General features: G+C 36.0%; 2 protein-coding genes across 15 annotated transcripts in view; both read left to right on the top strand.

Moving 5' to 3' along the window:
* LOC105264137 (protein tramtrack, beta isoform) overlaps positions 1–8,379 on the top strand; it is a 55,298-nt gene extending 46,919 nt beyond the window's left edge. For 12 of the 14 annotated variants that reach the window (XM_011300864.1, XM_011300837.1, XM_011300794.1 and 9 more), the window contains 6 exons: positions 979–1,128; positions 1,946–2,233; positions 2,891–2,974; positions 3,047–3,095; positions 3,325–3,592; positions 4,150–8,379. In XM_011300864.1, the coding sequence (XP_011299166.1) occupies positions 979–1,128; positions 1,946–2,233; positions 2,891–2,974; positions 3,047–3,095; positions 3,325–3,592; positions 4,150–4,690 (1,380 nt within the window). In that variant the 3' untranslated portion in view covers positions 4,691–8,379. Of the gene's footprint in view, positions 1–978; positions 1,129–1,945; positions 2,234–2,890; positions 2,975–3,046; positions 3,096–3,324; positions 3,593–4,129 lie in introns of all 14 variants that reach the window. The other 2 variants (XM_011300899.1, XM_011300909.1) reach the window with 2 other exon arrangements.
* A 2,613-nt stretch (positions 8,380–10,992) lies between these two features.
* nanos lies at positions 10,993–15,834 on the top strand. The gene is made up of 3 exons (XM_011300756.1): positions 10,993–11,398; positions 13,858–14,080; positions 14,170–15,834. The coding sequence occupies exons 1-3, from the start codon at positions 11,191–11,193 to the stop codon at positions 14,318–14,320; spliced, it is 582 nt and encodes a 193-aa protein (XP_011299058.1). The 5' UTR covers positions 10,993–11,190; the 3' UTR covers positions 14,321–15,834.
* Positions 15,835–21,465: the final 5,631 nt, after the last annotated feature.

Here is a 21,465-nt window from a genome sequence, read left to right as displayed (position 1 = left end):
GGGTGGGGAGGTGGTGAGAGGGGGAAGGGGGTTAGAGAGAAGTAGATGGAAAAATTGTACGCCTTGCCCAAGGCAGACTCGGAATGTTTCGATATGAAGCGGGAGTATAATTTCAATTTTTCCCTCCCCACCCCCTTTATCCTCTCATTCCACTCATTTTTTTTTTTTTTATTGCTGTATTTCACCATAAAAGAGTCCGTGGATATAATAAAGCGATATATATAGTCTGGGTGGGGGAGGAAAGGGGTGCTGAAGGCATTGCAAAGTTGACGGCCAGCAGGCGGCTTTTGCCCAAGCGCTTTCCTTTACGGCCTTATTTGCGGACGGCGTAAAATTCAAGGAAAATCAATACGGACTTCACTTGCCCATTAAATATTCAGGCTATTGACTGGCTGTCGTACTTTGGGCGGGGCTCTCAGATAGACACATTTTTTTTTTTTTAATTTCACCCTTTTTGAAATCACCCTTCTTCGCCAATCGCCGCTGACGCCCACCCGCTACCCCCCTTTTTACGCCCCCTCAATATTTTTTTTTACTCCTCTCTTTGTGAGATTTTATTAAATTTCTATTCATCATCTCGCTGGGGCGAATTTCGACTGATTCTCTTAACGGGGATTTTACCGTTTGTTTTTTATCTGAAAATATTTCTGAACATTTAAAATTCAATTGGCATGTGTTTATAATTGGAAGTATATCAATGTGAACTATTTATAAACATTTTATTGAAAGAGTAATTATTATTGTTGATGGATTTTCGGGGCTTCGATGAGTGATTAAGTGGGATAAATTTAATTACATTTTATTCATTTGAGTGGAAGAAATATAAATTGGAGTAATTTTGATGATTAAATTCCTGGATAAAATGTCTTTCGATATTTTCTTCTGGAGGCTGGGGATTTTTTTTTTATTTGTCTCACTTGACGCGGAATCAGTTTCACTCCTGGAAAAAGCATTTAATACTCTGAATTTTCTTTTCAGGTTGTCCTGAGTGCGTGTAGCACATACTTCGATACAATATTGTCGCAGTACGAGGAGAAGGATCCAATAGTAATAATGCGTGACGTGAAATTCTCAGACATCAAAGTACTCGTTGAATTCATGTACAAGGGGGAGATCAATATCGATCACGTGAGTTATTTCAACATATTGTCACATACTCTGTTTTATCAACAATTTGTATGACAGGAGAGATAGTCACAAGTGCCGGACTAATTACCGGTACCACTGTTTCCACAATATAAATAAAATACAATACTTCATTGGATTGCCCATAAATATTAAATTCTAATAAAATATTCAAAGGTTTATATTTGCCCGAGTCCGTTCTCTCTGCAATTGTACAAATAGGCATAACAATTATTGATTATTGAAAAATAAAAATTATCTTCACCACTGGTTTTCCATTAAACGAAAGCGGAATTCTCTTCAAATATATATTTATTCAACAGTGTAGTCGTTGCAAGGCCCTGACCCACATTGCATTTTTTTTTTCCACTTCCTCTATTTATTCATCTTTTTCCCCTGTTATTTTCAATGCACTACGGTAGAAAGCTGCATAGAAAGTCCCCCACTCTCCTAATATCCACTATTCTAACGGAATATTGCCAATTCGATATATTAACGGACAATAATTAGATCCATTGTTCATCCCATCGCCTCCACTTCACTCTCTTAATCAGAAATGTTTTTTCATTGCACATTTATTCCTCTCAACTCCAACAGTCGTTCAACAAACAATTGGATATTTAATGGAATATAATTGAGGCAATCTACAATTGAAAATGTCATTAAACGGTGAAAGTTTGGTGGGGGTTATTTCAATTTTGAGATTGAAAATTCAGGGTGACACAATTATACAATGACACACTTCCACAATAATTCAAGGTGAAATGCATCAATTTGGACTGATGTGTTTGAATTGTTTTTTTTTTACTTATAATTTCAGACAAGACTGGCATCTCTGCTGAAAACCGCAGAGGATTTACACATAAAAGGATTAGCGGAGGTGACCTGGCGAAGTGACTCAACGCAAAATGAACTGAATAACAGTGGACACAGCCCTGGAGCGGGAACACCTGGTGTTGAGACTGTACTGAGGGAAGGTGATGCAGACGAGCCACCACCTCCAAAGCAAAAGCGTCGGGGTAGACCGCCCCTCGACGATCCACCATCGGCTCACGACGTATTCACACCGAAAGTAACATGCATCACTGGAAACGTAGGAACATTTCCTGTAAGCCCCATTTAACCCTCGCGACTATCCTATTCAGTCCTAGGGGATGCTCAGGGATTCGCGGATTCATTCTACTGTTCAACGGGAAGAAAGCGCATTTACCGCGCAACATTAACAAAAAATTGTCCTGTTGAAGAAAATACTTTCCATCATTTTTCATACTGAAAATTTTTGTAAATCTAAATGCCAAATTGCATTGGCTTTGCATGAAATCAGAGTTCGGAGAAAACGCGAAAAACAAGTTCCTTGAACATTCAGAGTGGTAAATCAAATATTCATGAATAATTGGACCTTGAATCCAATTCCAACTGACAAAATTGTTAATTGGAATGGGCTGTCAGCCGAATGTATGAACAGTGATATAAATTTTTGAATTTTCATCATAAATGCTTTACAATCTCCAAGAAAAGTGGGTTAATCGGTATTTTTGGGATCAATATTGGAGAGCTGGGAAAATTTCCAATTTGAAATGATATTGGTATGCCTTTTTCGGTCCACTGGCTTTTCGGTTTCCTTTCATTGTTTCGTTCGTCAAAGAGACTTTATCTGTATGGGTTGCTTGAATCGCACTGGAATATCCCTCTCTCCTGCACCCGTATAGAATTTTTCATAAGTCGGTTAAAATAATAATTTCTATTAAATGTATTTTTAATGCAGGAGGAAATGATGAGTGAGGGAGATCACGAGAGCTGGGACGACGAGATGATGATGAATGAGAACAATGAGCCTCCGCTGCCAGTGGTGAGTCCCCGAATGTTAAATGACTCGTATTTAAACTCCAGCTCTTCACTAATTCATTATTAAATTTTGCAGCTGTCCTACTTGTCCAAGGAAGACGGCAACTCAGACCAAGAAAAAAAACGTAAGTTCAATCCAAAAATTATGAGCAAACCAATCGAAACCATTGAATAACAACAATTGCTCCACATCTACGAGAGATAGAGAAATTTTCGTGAGAATACTTTCCCTAGCTCTAATTCCACTCTACAAAAGATGTCCTCATGAAAATTTGTCTATCTCCCCTTGATTTCGAGATATTCCCAAAAACTGGAGACGGTTTTCAATGTTGATGGATTGACTTTACTTTGCAGCTTCTACAGCTCCTAGCACTCCGTCAAACTCAAATGCAACGAACCCAGCTATTCCCGAACAATTCCGTGATGTTGTAAAAATGAACGACTACCTGACAACAGGAAGACGACAAGAATTCTGGGAAGAGCCATTTACGAGACGCGTTATGGATGCTATCAAGAGTAAAGAACTGGAGATGAAGACTGCCGCTGAGATACTTGGCGTATCCTATGGAACACTCTACGGAAGATACAGAGACAGTTATGGTTGCCTTAAACACCCGTACAGGTATTTAAATGTGGATTGACTATTCCTCAAGCCTCACGAATCTGTGGTTGAGTGGAATGATAACTGAATACTGTCTATAGCCCAGACCAGGGCTCGGTATCAATTATTTCCACTACCTTGTTATATCTCATTATATTTAACCTCTCCTACATAATTACACCTTTATCTTCATTAACCAATTAGATAAATTTGAAAAAGGCCGATGTAAAGAATATCGAATATTTTCTTCAGAACTTCTCGATTGCACCCTTATTCACTGTATAAATAATAATAATAATAATAAATATTTTTTCAAGTGGTCTTATTTAAGGTACACGTGCGGTGTAGAAAAAAAAATTGAGATAACGTTTATGCAACATTTCCGTTAATGTTAATTATATGTGGAGTTAGCCGAATACTGGGCGGGACAAGTTAATGTCAAAATGCCCCGGCCAATTAACAAACCCGTGGAAAATATTAATTGGCGATATTTCGAGTGAAATTCCACTCAATCAATATTTCTCCAAGAAAACATATAAACGTAATAATAATGTTCAGTCTGCACTATATGTTTTTAGAGTCCGAGACTTTTGGTCAGAGCCAGGACCAGCCGAAGTTCTATCCAAACTTCGAAGGAAAGAAATAACCCTCTTCAGGGCAGCCGAATTTCTCAATGTCACCGTCCACACACTTGCGACGTATCTATCAACGTTACAAGGCCCCGACAGAATTTCATTGGCCGGTGAATTGAGCGCTGCAAGCCCTCTTGATGGCAACGACGTTGATCCCAATAATGAGTCAGTTAATGAAATATTGCAAAAGTTGAATGCAGCTGGTGCAACAGCTACGATACCAACAACATCGGCATCGATAAAGAGAGAGGGTGGTGGATACATCGATCTACCGACAACAATACCAAAAGCAGCGAGTTCAGTACTCGAAAATAATCCGGACATTACGATCGTTAAGACAGAGAGTATTCAACGCAAGAGGGAATACTCAAAGGTATCTAATACCGAGAATAATAATGCTAAATTGATGAGTGGTGGGGCTGTCAGTGAATTGCAACAGAAAATAACGGATCCCTTGTCGTTAAACAATGATCATAACAAACCATAACTGTTCAGGCCTTATTTGACACCGAATTTTCCGAGATTTGTACAAAATCATGGATACAGGAGGGATCTCTGCCCTAGACGATTTTATTCCAACCTGTTCAGTAGATTTCTCACCAATTTTCAGTTGAAGTAAACGAGCATTTGTTTGATTATTATTATTATTACCATTATTTCTCTATTTTGACAAAATCGAAGATGAACTTTCGGTTATTTTAGACTTTTTGAACAGATGTGGGAGGAGGAAGAGGGGAATTTCCTCCTCCTTCTTCGATTAATTTTCTGTTGAAACTGGAAAATGTGGGGAAATCTGCTGAGATTATTGCTAGTAAATACGAAATATTCACGTGACACCTCAGATATACTTTTCGGATTGTCTCCCAATAACTCTTTAATGTGAATAAAATAATGTGTGACAATATCCTCAGCTCTAGGGCAGAGATGATGGGGCAGTTGTTGGGATATTCCTTCTGTATGATTTTTGTTCAATCGTTTGCAATAGAGAGAGCTAGCTCATGATTTTCGGGATGATTTGTTCATGCTGAGGGAAATTATTATTTCAATGGTCTAGCAGTGTTTACAGGCGAGTGTCAAAATTATTGAAATTTAAATGCCCTGTAAAGTGAATTTTCCAACATTTATCTCGCCAAACTGCATGTCAATCATCGGAAAATATCCATGACCCCGAAATCAGCAGAAGTTTTATCTCTTTCGTATAATGGAGATGTAAAAAAAAAAGCCTGCAATGACACGAGAATGCATACCCATACGCGATTAATTCCACGAGGGAAATTCAATGAAACAGAAAAGTTGGTGAGTTTTTAAAAATACTAACTCGTGACGGAAATTGGGTAAGTGATTTTTCATCTAAAAAAAAATGAAACTGGAGATGGACTGACGTACGATATAGAGACAAATGAATATAAATAATAAATAAATAAATGGAAAAATGGAAGAATGGAGGTGCGAATGGGGATACACGCATAGCGAGTACATAAATATTTATCATACTATTGCCTATGTGAGCGTTTAGAGAACGATAAATGAAGAATTATATTTTTTTCTCTTTTTATATAAAAACAAACATTGGTATAGAAATAAAATATGCACTCGTAGATGTTTTAGAAACGTTAATAGGTGTTACATTTAATGCGAGCTTTTTATAGCAATTTTAAGTGAAACTTTTTTTATTTAAGAAATATTAAATATAATTTGATGGATCAGAAAACATTACTTGATTGTATATCAAAGACGTTTTATTAGTTGTATTGAATATTAAATATTATTTACGATTGTTTGAGACAGAAATGAATCACAAACGTCCATTTGTAAATATCGGTGCAATAGAGATTTCTAGAGGAAGAACTTATATCATTTGTCAGAATTAAGTCGCTTTTTTTTTTACATGAATTATGAAATCATAATTTTGATGCCTGAATATGTGGAATTATTCGCATTGGGATCAGTTTCGTGAGTATTCTGCAAACTTGTTTAAGTGACATTTGAAATAGTTCTGTGAAGGATATTTCTGGAAATAAATAAAGTGAAGATTTGTGTTTAAGTCTTCAGGATTTATTTGTCTGTAGGAATGTCTTTTACTCTTGATCGAAATCACTGTTTCAAAATATTCATTTCCCCAAGTCTCCAAACTATTCATACTAGTTATCATAGGGATAATATCTACTCAATTCATGCTTTATCGTTGAATATCGACGACATATTCAGGTCAATGAATTTGCTTCTTATGCTTGTTCACACCTTATGATTATGTTTTTTTCTATTAGGAAAAATCATTTATTATTATTTTTTTTCTCGAGCTAGACACAAAATTGTGAGGCAAGAGCGTATAATTGAATGTGAAAGGAAATAAAATATTGAAAATTCCCCTAAATGAAAATTAATAATGACTGGATAAACCGAGTATTCCTGTTTGCTGATTGTAAAATTAAGTAAGAATTTAAGAATTATAAATAATAGGTATTTTTCATTGAATATTTTTCGATGATAAACAACAAAAAATAAATAAGACTTAGTTCCCTTCGATTTTATCATGCTTGGACACTTGTGGAGGCGTTTGAACGGTACTTTTTTCCTGTTCATAAAACATTGGATGAGTATTTTTGCATTTCTTGTGATATGTATATACTATCTATTTATTCTTCTGGAATTTCGTGTATTTCAAGAGTGAAATTCCCTAATTGATTCGTGTGGATTAATTTGAAAATTTGTTTCAAATCGATTTTCGATCATTAATAGAAAATTATTGTGTCAAAGACTGGAAAGTGATAACAAAATTGATTAATAAAAACGAAAAAAGGTGGACAACGTGGAAAAAAATAATGTTTCTTCACTCGCTCCCCACAAATGTCCTACAATTCTCACACTTGAATTCTACAGTAAGTTATCATCTGTTATGACTTCCCATTTATATTTTATCCACAACTGCTTCATGATTGCAAAAGAAAAAATGATAATTTATCAAAATTGACGGATGTACACCCTCTCACGACTTTTCAATTGAAAAAAATAATAATTTTGTGATTGAGTAAAATAAGGAGACGTGCGTTGCATTTATATTTTTTCTCAGACTTGAATTCCTCTTCAAACTGATATCTCTCAGGAACTAGTGGTTTTAAGGCCAATCTGACTGGAGCAGTTGCAGAGCCAGAATAATTTCTGATTCCCCCATCGTTAAATTCGTGATAACAGGATATGAGAAATTATCCTGGCCATCCCCTGCCACTGGCCAACACCACAATTTTCTTGTAGTCTTACAGATAGTCAACACTTTAACGCAGAAAACAATATCTAGACCCCCTCTCCCCCTACTCTTAAGACTCTATCTCTTTCTTTTAATTGATCACAAAATTGAAAACTTCCGAACAAAATACATTGCGCCTCACCGAACAGTGGGTCGAGTTAAACGAAATAATTGATAGATAATCGTTTATTTTATAATAATAAAAATAAGACTAAGACATACCAAATGAGAAGCGTAAGAATTTTTTTTAGATTTAGTATTGTATCGCATATCAAGAGAGCGAATGAAAAAAAAAAAATACATGCTAAAAGCACTCTGTATTGCCTGTAAAAGCGTCCTAGTGTGATGGAGAAAATAATGAAATATCAAAAGAGCAAAAATAAAAAAAAATATCGAGGTTGACCCGTGGACAATGGAGGAAGAGCCTCTCGGAAATTTGGAAAATCAAATGAAATTTTGAATGTCATACTAGGACGCAAAGACCACTACTCTAGCAAGGGTATACGACTAGAAGTATTAAAACAAAAAAAAATATTTAACGTTAATTAAACGGTCCAAAATGAGTGGCCATATTTTTGAGACAGCAATTACCGGTCGCGCACTCGTCTTACATTATAATCATTATTTTCAATCTTACATTATTTAATTTGTATCAGTTGTATTTAAGACACCCTACACGCATATACATATATGATAGATAAATATATATACAAATATATGAAAAACACATTCATATATAAATATATATATATTCATATATATGTATGTATATATATATATATGAATTTGAGTTGAAAGGAGAAAAGGAAAGATCGTGGAACAATTTCTCGAATAATTTCATTTTGTACAAATTTGTAACTTTAATTTTCATTAAATTGAGAGGACAGTGAAAAACATGTGAAATTGACGTAGATAACAGTGGGTACTAATTAGAATAATGGTGAAAATATGAATCAAGTGAACATGATGAAGAAAAGGACTTTAATCCCAGTATAGCCGTTTTATTATTAAAGAAAGAATAATAATAATCATTGAGAAAAAAACAAACTACTTGTTGGCCATTCATTTGAACCTACTTTATATCGTGATTGCGGATTATTCATTGGTGCACTTTGTTCGTGGTATATGTATTGGAAAGTGGTTATTTTGACGGCAAATTTCCTTCGGAGGGAACTACAAGCGGAGTGACTAAGATCGTGGCTATTTAATTTCAAGTGAAATTAAATGAAGTAGCAGGTGAAATGTCATGTGCACACTTGACCGCAGGCTTCGTCTGACTGGATGGAAAACAAGACTATTCAAAGCCGATCTGGCTTTGTTTAAAAAAAAAAAACGATAGCACTCTATTGATTCTATCGTCTACTCATGAGACTAAAAAAATTGATATCATAATTGTGTGTCAGTTGATATAAAGAAAAAAACGCAAACGATTAATCCGAGGATTAAAAATGAATAAATTATTTAAGATTATGTATCATCGTTTTATACTAAAGAAAACTCATGAATGTAGAGAGGACATTCGTGTGATTCTCACGTTTTCATACGCATTCGCATAATTAACTCTCCATTTTCAAGCGAGTGAAATGGAAAAATGAGAAATTCCATATGTAATGCATATAAATATATATTTATATTTATATTAATTATGAATGCTGAGAATGGACTGCCCGGCCAATGAAAATTCATGCAAACTTTTCTCATTGCATTCAATCATTAATCATTTGTGCAACATAATTTGCCGGTTTTCATCTAAAAAATTTGTGTAATCATATGCAAAAAGTTAAAAGACAAATCCATTTATGTGTAAAGTTTGAAATTGAAGGTTTGTAGTTGAGTGGAACGAGAATTAATCAAAAGTGAATTTTTCATATGTCATAGAGAAAATAAACTGAATTAAAATATTCCTCACCAATTTCTCTATTATTTTGCCTCCATTAAAATAATTGAAAGAATTTTCCTCTCTCAGTTCCACTCGACTATCAAATAATCTAATTTCAAAATCTTAAGCTTTATTGTCACTTCTCGAACTACCGAAATTAAGATTAAAAATACTATTGTGAGTTATTTTTCGTCACACGGCTCCTACCACTGATTAAAATTAGTATCTCGGTAATTTGATAGAGAGATCACTAAAAAAATAATGAAGATAACATTAAATGTTGAATGTACAAAATCCTTTGATAATTCCTTTGTATATTTTAGTCCAAACCGAAAATAGACAGGAAATAATGAGAAGAGCTGACAATTGCAATAAAAAATTCGTCGTAAGAACAAATTAAATTAGCCAAAGTTATTTTTTTTTTTCATTCTCACGTAATGGTAGTTATTATTTTAGATACTTCCCGAGGAATTCTGGGCAGTAAAATGCACTCAACAGATTCATCACGATGAATTACAATTAAATAATCCTGAACTGTTATGAATATTTTTTAAATTTTCAGCGGGATATACATAAATTCGTGAAAATTAATCGTGGTAAGTTGACTAGACTAGGATTTTCGTAGGACTATAGAAATTTTAAGAAAATGTATACATACTAATGATATAAATAAAGGATATATATTGATGGAATACTGAGACCGCAATTAGAGATTCTGAGATAATATAAGGGATAAGAATAACATTTTGAAGTGCATGCATGGAAATGACAGTAATATTACCGTTCAGTGAAGTTGGAGGCTTGCATTTAAACTGTGTAAATGTCAGTCGAGCTGAACACCATTGCGAAAAAGTAACGTGAACAGTTGAGAGAAAACAAATATGATCAGTACGTGTAAATGTATGTAAACAAATTATGAAACATTATTTGTTCAGTGCCTATATATTTACACAATAATAAATATGAAGATTAGTCAAACAAACCGAAACACTCGAAATTCATTGAGTCTTTCCTTTCTTCGAAATAATTCGATACACACCGAGAACGATCGACTTCTGGAAAAAATACGAGAATATCTTTTCTATCGGAAATTCAATCAACAACAAAAAAGTCCTTCGACATTTTCGCCTCAAACAAATAATTCTCAAGATATCTGCACAATTCTTAAAAATAATAATTAAACAATAAATAAAGTCTACTTACATCGCGTTGTTTCCCATTTATCTCGAAAACCGCCGGTTCTATCCGAAAATCACATAAATCTTTTTTGTAGCTGAATAAATTTCCAATAAAAAATTCCTTTGACGTTTTTTTGTAAAATCACTTCTGCGGGAATTATCGGTGTCAATTTCTGCAATTAGTGCATATATCAGGTTCTCAATAGATTACAGTCTCCAGGAGTTCCATATCCTTCACAACGAGGTGTATTACATATAAGTAATGAAGAGTAATGCACAATTACTCAGAAGAGCTTGAGATTTATCAATCACCAGTTATCAATAACGGATTGCTGAAGAATTTCGAAGTAGATGCGCGCTTCATTAGGCCCTCGAGGTGCCCCGCAATGACCAATCAGATTTCACCCCCACTCCTTCAACCCCTTCTCCCACTCTGGACTCCTGGAGTGCGATTTCTTGGATATTACTTCTTCTCAGTTCGCCTGGCATCCCCCAGCCCTTCAGTTTCCACTGAAAATCGTAAACTCCAGCATCCCCTGGACGAAAAAAGTAAACAAAAAAAAAATCTCTAAATCTCACTCTCACCTTCTCGAGGCCAAGTCTTTAGAATAAATTTTTGACATTCGCGACGAAAGTTTGTGAAAGAACGATTAATCTCGAGTCCAAGGACAAACTGCGGAAGAATCATGATGCGATTTCATCCTGCCGGTAAATCAATCTTCAAGGACGACATGAAAGTCAACCACCAGAGGATAGATATTCCTCTCTGGGAGCACCTGATGCCGGACTTCGCGAATTCCCTCTATCCCCTCAACATGAGCCTCGAGGATGAGATCAAACGTCTCTTCGACTTCAGGATCGAGAATTGTCAGTGGTGGCGTCCAAAACCATCACGTAAGTCAGACTATTCGATAGATTTTTTGCACCCTTTGCACTTCATTATTTTGATAATAAAGAGGACAAAACGTACCGCAGCATCTGCGTTATTCCAGAGATAATTGCATTCTTTCACTTGAAACGCGAGCCGAACTTCACGGGAGATAAACTGAAATTGCGTTTCCACCGGTGTTTTGTTCAGTCCACGTCTTCATTTACCGTTTTTTTTTACCTCAAATGATGGACTTCAGGAAAATTCAATCAGCTGTTGACTGGATTAGGATGAGTTTTTAGCGAAGTCTTGAATAATCATTTCCGCATTCGAAGTGCGTCTGTTTTTCTCTTGGTGATGATGATGTGGCCGTCGTTACCCTCTTATCAAATTCTTCTCGGATTTCCATTCGTCTGACGGACGATATCCGGTGGATTTCACCCACTGAATTTCTCATCGGACAGTCAAACTATTTTGCGCAATTGACCTCATCCATTTCAATGAAATATTCATAATGAGTACTTCTTTTTATGAAGCCCGATCCATTCTTGAATCATCGCCCTTTGATAAAAATTTTTGAGAATCGAAAAACGTTACTTTACATTTTATTTACCGAGGGATATCTAATTATAATAATTTTCATTTGCTTTTAATTATGAATTATAATTGTTTAGAGTTGAGAGGAATTTTTATATTAATGATGATTTATTTTCATCTTCATCAAATTGTTAGATAACGAAGGATCAGTATGGACTTGTTTGCCAACAAGATCAAATTAATTGAATACCACTAATTATCTCTCGGCATTCCTAATAAATTTTAAATAACCCCAGAACTCCCTTCCAGAAGATCTAAATTCCAAAGTGCCTATTAAATCTTTGCTTACAAAACTTTGACAGCTGAAATATTTATTTTTCAAGCAAACCCATCACAACACTCAAAAGGCATCTTTGTTTTCCCTCAGAATTTCTCTCAGTTTGGAATTTCTCGAAAAATTCGTGCTGTCTTGTGCACCCATAAATACGAAGAAAATAAAAGTAAAGATGAAAAAAAAAATGCGTTCAATCTTGACGCCTGAGCTCTGGTTCTCGTACCTTCCCCCATTTTTCTCCGACACATGAAATTTACACAAAGAAATGGGGGGAAAATGGGGATTGGTTTTCTCGAAAAAATAGTGGAAAAGGCTTTCTCGGATTTTAGCATTTTACAACGCATTCCAAATGTACAGGGAATTTATTGTTCATTTGAACAACATCTGTAATAGTTCAAGCATGGCACGCGCGGAGGTGTCTTTCCCCGTTCGTCAAGACAAAAAAAAAAGTGGACCGGACCTTTTTCTGTTGTCTTTTTCCTCCAGAAAGGGATACAACACGCCACAAATGGTGGAACAGAGAGAGAAATGAGTCCTCATTTTTTTTTTTCAAGAGGACATTCAGACCCGCTGCGTTTGTTTATAAACTGATCTCAAACCTAGAAGAGAGGTAATTTAGCTTATGCTGGGACCTGGGCCTTTCGGAATTTCAATACACCAAAGGAAATCACAAATATCACTCAAATGAAATACGAAACTAAAACCCGAGAGTTTGATTTACAAATAATTCTTTCACTTTGATCAAAATTATTTAGCACCTTCAAAAATAAAAAATTGTTGGAGTTCCACGAAGATAAAAACTTTTTTCATTAATAATCATAAAATCATGTCTTCCCGACATTTCAAAATTTTTTGACGGAAAATTTATTGCATTTATCTCGCCGAGGATTTTTTTATTGTTATCTAAAATTGTTATTATTAGAGCATCAGTTTTAATTAGTAATACCTGCAAACATTGATGCCGGCGTTAGAGAATGTCTCTTTTAACTTTTTCTTGACAAAATTTCCGAGAACACTGTGTATGAATTCGCAGAAATAAAGCGTCACGCGGTATCCGATCAAAGCGTGAAGAGAAAGAGAGAAAATAGAGGATTAACGCAACTTGGTTTGTTTACATTCTTTGTTGAGACCACGATCACCGCATATTGAGTGGGTCGATAGCTTTCATTTTGCTCTGCTTAGATTTAATGACGGATTGTGTTTACATTAGCAACCTCTACACTGTAAATATCATTTTATTCTCCACCCACATTTGTCCTCAAGTATCGAGTTTTCGTTCATAATTTTCATGAGATTGCGCCTTTGAATAAACGCGCACATTCAATTACTCACTTATCCCCACTTACTATTTATATTTAATATTATATTATTATATTTATATTATATTATATTAATTACTCCATTAATTTCTTAATTAACAGTAAAAATACCTAATTCGTAACTTGATTTATCACTTAAGCTTATTTGTTATAGATTTTATGGATTTGTCTGTTAGAAAGTTGGAGATCAATGAATCTGTGGAGGAATTGATGTTTAAGAAGAATTATGAAATTTTCTATTTAATCTTGATTAACTTTATGAATTTTATATTTTTAAATTTCACGGATCATTTAGCTGAGGAAGTGATGGACGACTTTAGACGTAATGGAAAGGACTTTGAGTACTGTCCAGAGCTGGAGAGTGGTGAGATTCCTCTGCCGAATGGCCGTCGCAAGAAGTCGAAGAGACCAATGCCCACCGAGTGCGTCTTCTGCAAGAACAATGGGGAGCAGGAGAGCTACTACAAGGGGCATCTCCTCAAGGATGTCGAAGGCAAAACCACCTGCCCAATTCTGAAGTAATTAATAAATAAATCATGATGAGCGATGGTATATGACGGTATATGAAGAGTCAATTAATAACGAATAAAATCCTTTTTTTTTACAGGGCGTACACTTGTCCAATATGCAATGCTACAGGTGAGGATGCGCACACCGTCAAGTACTGCCGTTTAAACAAGAATGGAGATGCAATGCCAACATTCAACACCATGAAGCTCCTAAGGAACTCAACGGGCAAACGTCGTTACAGTAAATAAACAATACGACTTTTATACTTCTAACTTAGATTGCCCTCACCAACGTTTTACCAAAAACATTGCGATAACGAGACGTACAATCCCAAAGAGTCTAAAGCTTCTGGTAAGCTCCTATCATGCGTTAAAAAAAAGTGTTAGAGAGAATGTTGAGTATACATCATGTTTTTTTTTATAGAAAGATTTTACAAAGTGATGTTCTCCACGTTAATTTTGCCATTTATTCATTAAACGATCGATTATGAGCTTAAGAATTTTAGTATGTAATTATGAGGAAGTTGGTCATTGATTTAAAGAGCCCTGATGGCTTGCCAAATATAAGAAAACCAGTGTTTTCTTGACAGACTCAATGTTCACAGAGAACATTAACCAATTGTGTCGGTAATTTTATCAATATTTCGTTGTTCATTAATTAAAAACCTTCGAGGGTGGTTAATGACCCAGATTATAAGACATTCCGATAATTACATTCAGTCCGTCATGGGTTTTACTATTAGTTTTAGGATTAACAAGCGAGGACTCCTCGAGAGATATTAGTGTGTGTGCTACATTACATTTTTGATATGATTAAGGAAATATATGATTAGGGGGAAAATTGAGAAAGACTTTTGGGGGTAATCAGATTTTTTAGTTCACTAGCATCGGGTTTCATGTTTTTCTCGTGAAATAGTATATTTTTAGGATTTTTTCAGATAAAGTAACCGAATTTTTTCGCTTCGTTAGCATGTGGAATATTAAATGAAAAAGTTCTGACAGTGAAACTTTTTTTTTAATTTAATATCTCATCCGATGACAGCAGAAACATTTGTGTTATTACTTGTACAAAGATGTAGAAATTGATTTTTTGGAGTCTTTTAGAGTGAAGATGTGCATAATTAAATTTCAATTGCGATCCGTTAAAATGGCGAATGCCCAAGAAATTTGCCGGCCTTATTCTTTGGGCTATTCAGCAGACTTTAACGGCTTTTGGATGGAAATAATATTATTTATGATTTATGGAATCAGTCAATCAAAGGACAATATAACGCACTCCGTAAAATTCTTTCTCTTTTTTTACCCTGCGACCATCAGCGACTAGATTAAGATGAGCCAGTATATCATGAGTACAAAAAGTAAGTACCAAGTACAAATTAAGTTTAAACGAGAACTATACTTAGTTTTTCTTTTCATAAGGTTTATCTGAATAGGTTCATTTATTTCACGTCAAAGGACAACGGGGGTGGCTCACAAAAAAGAAAACCACGACGAATTTATTTTCTCCCCAATCGAATTGTTTATTCTCAAATGCAAAACGTCAGGAAATAATAGTCCGTAATTATTTGGCTTTGAAATATAATTCAAGTAATGAATTTGCACATTTCTTTTATGCAATTGTACAATATCAATTTATTCCCAATATTACTATACTTTTCTCTTTTTTATCACGTCCAGATCATTTTGTTTACGAATTAATGAGATCAATTGACGAATATTGACGTGAGGGAAGAAGAAAAATGCATTGATTATGGTTGTTGGTGAAACAGTAATGAATAATGAAACCTTCATTTTTGCGAGCTTTCACTTGTCGTTTAACGCTCTGTCATGTACTTTTTGTATCGGTTTTAATTTTTTTTTTTTTCATTTCAAATGCGAATTATCATCCTTTGTGATCATAACGACCAGAATCAGGATACAATGCCGCCCACCGTACACTCATTAATTCAATTGTATCACTACGTATTATAAGTAGTTCCTATGGTTTATTAAATGTAATATTTTGTAACGGTGTTTTTTTAATACAGCACAGATGCAGCGTAAAATTGATTTGTCTATTTTTTTATTCACTCACTGAAATAGATTTATTGAATGTTCTCCATTTTATTAAAAAAGCAGTATTTTTCCTATCGCTGCGGATGATCAAGACTTGAATTATTGAATTTTCACGTGACACGGACACTCAATTCAACCGTTTGACATTTTATTTTATTTAATTGCATCTCAATCTTTATTCGCGTCAGTCGCGACCCTGACCCACGTCACAGATCGTTTCACCCTAAAATTGATCATTGTGCTCTATGCTAATTAATTATTAGAACTTTTGAAAAAATTTTACCACTCCGGTTTGATTTCCATTAGTTCGCAGGGAATTCCGAATACTTCTATGGTAATTCCCCATCGAAATTAGTGGTCAAGCACTCGGAACTCGCTATTACACAATTTGTCGCGACTTTTCCTGTCACCTCGTCTAAAAAGTGGGTCGCAACAGTGTTATAACATGATTATGAAAAAAAAACCCATCTGATCAATTTTTCATGACTCATAGCACAGTAACAGTCATGGCCTCTTCCACCAGGAACTGAAATTAGCAAATCAATTTCTATTCCAAAAATAAAAGGTCGAGAGCGTTTCAATACCAAACAGGCAACGCTGACAAGAATATTATTTCATCCCTCCACTAATTGTTTATAAATGTCTCTAAACCTAAAGAAGATAAAAACATTTTTCTGAGAATTTTTTTCTAGAGTAGAATAATTCGTACAAAAAAATCTCAACAAAACTTTCGCTATTTTTTCTAGATTCAAATATTCCTCGACTTGTTGCTCTTTATCTCTTAAATATTGAGTTAATTTAACGGAACCGGTTGTATTTTTTATTCTTTATGACAAACCAGTGATTATCAACGGAATTTATTTATCATAATGTCATCAGATTAATTATCTATTGATTGCGTTCTCGATATGGAACGAGAGACATGAATAAATTTCATAATAAATTTCTGATGATTAGTGGACAATAGGAATGGTTATGCCAGTTAAGCATCAAACGATTGATCGTCGAGTCGTAACGAAGCCACCGCTGTTGACCTGTTCCTGCTTACTACCAGTGTCCAGTGTTTCTCTTGACACCTACATCCTGGCTACATAAATGCGTTCCCACTCGCTATTCTCTCATTCTGTTATTTCTCATCAACGAAAACGGGTCTCCAGGCAAAAAATCGCAACATGCATTTCACAATCTCAATCATTTCGATTATCTCATCGGGAGTTTTGGCAAGTTTATCTCGTACCGAGCATGTATCATTTCCATTTTCCCACTGGAAAACATCGGGATTACCCTGGAAGTGGCCGAACGACGCTAGAAGATTTAGTAGAGTGGATCAGCCTAGTATTTTTCATCTGCTAAAGCATAAACTCAAAATTCAAGTAATTGAGAAAATTCCTACGACTACGTCGGCGCCGTCTGATTGTGTTTGTGTTCCTTACTACCAGTGCAATAGTAATAATACGATTATTACTGATGGAATTGGTCTCATCGACGTCAGGTATTTAAAAAATAATAATTCTACGGAGAGTTATGAATTTACGAAGAATTCAAAAATCTCTTCAATATCTCCTTCATCACTTCGCGCGTTAATTGGTGAACAATATTGTGATAATTTTTCATTCCAGAATTCGTCGGTGTACAGGTGATCTCGAGGTATGTTGCAGACTACCTAGACCAACTGAGATGCCACCGTCAATGTCTCCGATAGTGTATCCAACAAATCCACCAACAATGCAACCTACTAATCCTCCAACCCTCCCTCCAACAGTGCCTCCTACTAATCCTCCAACTTTGCCACCGACAATTCCGCCTACTAATCCTCCTACTAATCCCCCAACTGTCCCACCAACAATTCCACCAACAGCTCCTCCAACAATGCCACCAACAAATCCCCCGACCCTACCACCAACGCAGCCACCAACGGCTCCACCGACTGTACCTACCTCACCACCTACATTCCCAACAAATCCTCCAACTCAACCAACTCTTCCGCCAACATCCCCACCAACACTTCCACCTTTCCCAACATTCCCACCAGACTGCATCTGTGCATTTCCCTACCAGTGCGATGCCAATGGAATTCTCCTGGTCTCAGGAGAAGGAATAATTAATCCAAGGCAAACAGCGTACCCCTGTGCAGCGAGTATGATCTGTTGTCGATTGCCAACCACATCTGTCATTTTTCCAACACCCCCCAGGATTCCAACACCTTCTGCACCCCTGAATAGACCATGCACCTGCGTCAAAACTCCCCAGTGCGACGCAAACGGTTACATCATCGTCTCTGGTGCAGGCAACATCAGCCCCAGATTTCCAGGAGCCAGACAAGGCCTGATAACAAATGATTGTGCAGCAGACGAAGTATGCTGCGAATTTCCTCCCAATGGTCAGGACTCTTCAGCAGGTGGTCTCTTCACACCGAGTCCTCCAACAGTCCCAACATCCACCACACAAATGCCTATGGGATCAACTCCTCCAGTTCAATATCCTCCACTCGATTCTAGGCTCAATGTCACTGGAGATATTAAAAATCCAGGGACTCCTAGGGAATGCAGATGCGTGGAAATATCCACCTGTGATCCAGATTTTATCATTACCATCGATGAAGCTGGCATCATTGATCCCAGATTTGGATTGTGCATGGTTTCTGATGCAGTGTGCTGCCGCTCCAGCGGAATCATCAGCAATAGGGGAGGAGGCAGTGAAGTAACTGGAGATGCCACGTCTATTGTCAATGTCCCTAATTCTGGACAATCCGTTGTTTGTGGAACCAGGAACTCTGCCTGCGCTCCAGGTATCTATAATTCAATTTAATTAATTGTTTTAGATAAAGTCGTGTGAAAAATTTCAATATAATTTCTTTGGAAATGGGAAAAATATCCCTACACCTTTACATACGCCATGTTTAACTCTCCAGGCATGTGTACAACAAGTTCTGGAAACACCAGTTTTGCTGAATTTCCTTGGATGGTGGCACTTCTCAGCCGAGAAACTGGAGGAGACAATGTCTTCCTGTGTGGAGGATCCATGATAAATTCCAGGGCTGTTCTCACCGCTGCACATTGCGTCTTGAAGTAATTTTGAATTATTCAATCGATTATTTAATTCTGAAGTACAAATGAATTTTATTTCCTCACAGTCGAAAACCGGGACTTCTTGTGGCCCGATTTGGCGAATGGAATACAGCGAACAATAACGAGCCCTCGCCATTCCAAGAATCCGATGTAGAATCAGTCATTACTCATCCGAATTACTACTCCGGAGGGCTGTATCATGACGTAGCTGTTCTGATTCTGTCGACTCCTGTTAGTTATGCAGTTAATGTAGTGCCTATTTGTCTACCTCAGCAAGCTGTTCTTTTCATGCCTGGAACTAGATGTCTCGCCTCCGGATGGGGAAGAAGTGGTTTTGGTTTGTACATTGGATTTTGCGACGAAATTTAATTCGTTCTTTTCATTTTCCCAGGTGAGGGAAATTATTAGGGAATAATTTATTTTCTTTTGCAGAGGGAAAATACCAGACTATCCTGAAGAAAGTTGACTTGCCCTTAGTCGACAGACAAGAATGCCAGAGTCGTTTGAGAGCCACGAAGTTGGGACAGTACTTCCAATTACACAAGAGTTTTATCTGCGCTGGTGGAGAGGCCAGTAAGGACACCTGCACTGGTGATGGAGGTGGTCCTCTAGTTTGTCCAACATCTACAGGACAATTCATTCAAGTATGCAACAATAATTTAATTAGTTGCAATTATCCCTTCCAAAATTCAGCAACGAAGGAGTGGAGTATCTCTGGATATAAGGGAGACAGAAAAAATTTTCTGAGATCTTTTTTTTAAACCGAAATAAGATCTACAAAAAATGTCTTTACAAAAATTTCTTTATCTCTCTTAGATTTGGAGATATTCTCTGAAAACTTGTCCATTAACTCAATTAACTCGTTACCCTTCACTTCTGGCTTTCGAATTCTGTATTTCAGAGAAAATATTTATGTGTTTTATTATTCAAGATCTTTGTTCGAGGGGAATGAACTTAACGTGATGACATTGGGAATATTTAATAAACAAAACTAATTCATTATTTTTTATTTATGCTTGAAGGTCGGAATTATCTCCTGGGGAATTGGTTGTGGTCAGAGTAATGTCCCAGCAGTTTACGTCGATGTCATTCAGCATCGTCAGTGGATTGAGCAACAACTTGTCAATTACGGAATTTTTTGATGCTACAGATGATAGTGGAATTAATCGAACTAGTCCACTACTTTCCTAAATCAATTTGAAGAAATGAAAAAAATATGTCCACAAGCTGTCCCTAGATTTCAATTACATAATTAATACGCGAGTTGACTAAAACTTCAATTAGTCTTACATAATCGAGTCAAAAGTCAACCAAGATAACACGAATCCCACACTCTCTATGTGATCATTAACGAAATGAAAAGCAAGCTGTTGGAAATAATTGCAAAAATGGAGAATGAACTGAAATTATTTTTCCACAAAAGAATCCTCGAGCCGTGACGTTTAATTTCTATAGATCATTGCCATTGTTATAAATAGACTAGCTTATTTATTCATCGTTTGCTATAAATCAAAATCAGATATGTAAAACGAAACGATTGAGAGCAGCGATTAATCATAAGAAAGAAAATCAGGATAAGCCGAGCAAATTGATAAAAGCGAGTGAGGAAATGTAGTTTCCGGGAAGTTAATTACTTTTCAGGCGTTGAAGGAATAAACTAGCATTTATTGTTTACGAGTGAATGCAATTACGTGAAATACATGAACATCCGTAACTCAGTAAAATTGTTATAAATGTGGGTTGAACTAGTCTTGCAGACATCATTGACCCATTTAGAGTTATTGGTCCGCATAATTTTTATATTTTCCACAGATAAATAAATATGAATTGATCTATTATTCTATTCATTACGAAAAAATGATTTATCGATTGGATTTTTTATGAATTTCCGTGATTAGATTTTGAATTTGTCCTCAGTCCGATCGAAAACTAGGACTCAGATTTCTCAATCTTGTGTCTCAAGGTTAAGATGTGAAATTTGAGATGGAGATTGTCATAAAAAAAATTTTCTACGAGTTTCGCTGCCATTTGGATATCGGAGGACTCGTTCCCAGTAATTCGAGGGTCGTTGAGATCGAAAGCCCGTCATGCGGTTGGGGGATTCCCCAATGCGTTATATGTAACTGGAAAATTGCCAATTGCTCGCCGCTTTACTTATTCAAAAAACCCATAGAAAAACCCAGCGCACTCATTCCAATCAATTATATCCAATTATACTAAACCGAATAATTCTTCCATTCAATTCCAATATTCGCAATATTTTTTTACAAA

This window comes from Fopius arisanus, unplaced genomic scaffold (assembly GCF_000806365.1).
Source record: "Fopius arisanus strain USDA-PBARC FA_bdor unplaced genomic scaffold, ASM80636v1 scaffold00001, whole genome shotgun sequence".
NCBI lineage: Eukaryota > Metazoa > Arthropoda > Insecta > Hymenoptera > Braconidae > Fopius > Fopius arisanus.
This window is presented reverse-complemented; position numbering and strand designations above follow the sequence as displayed.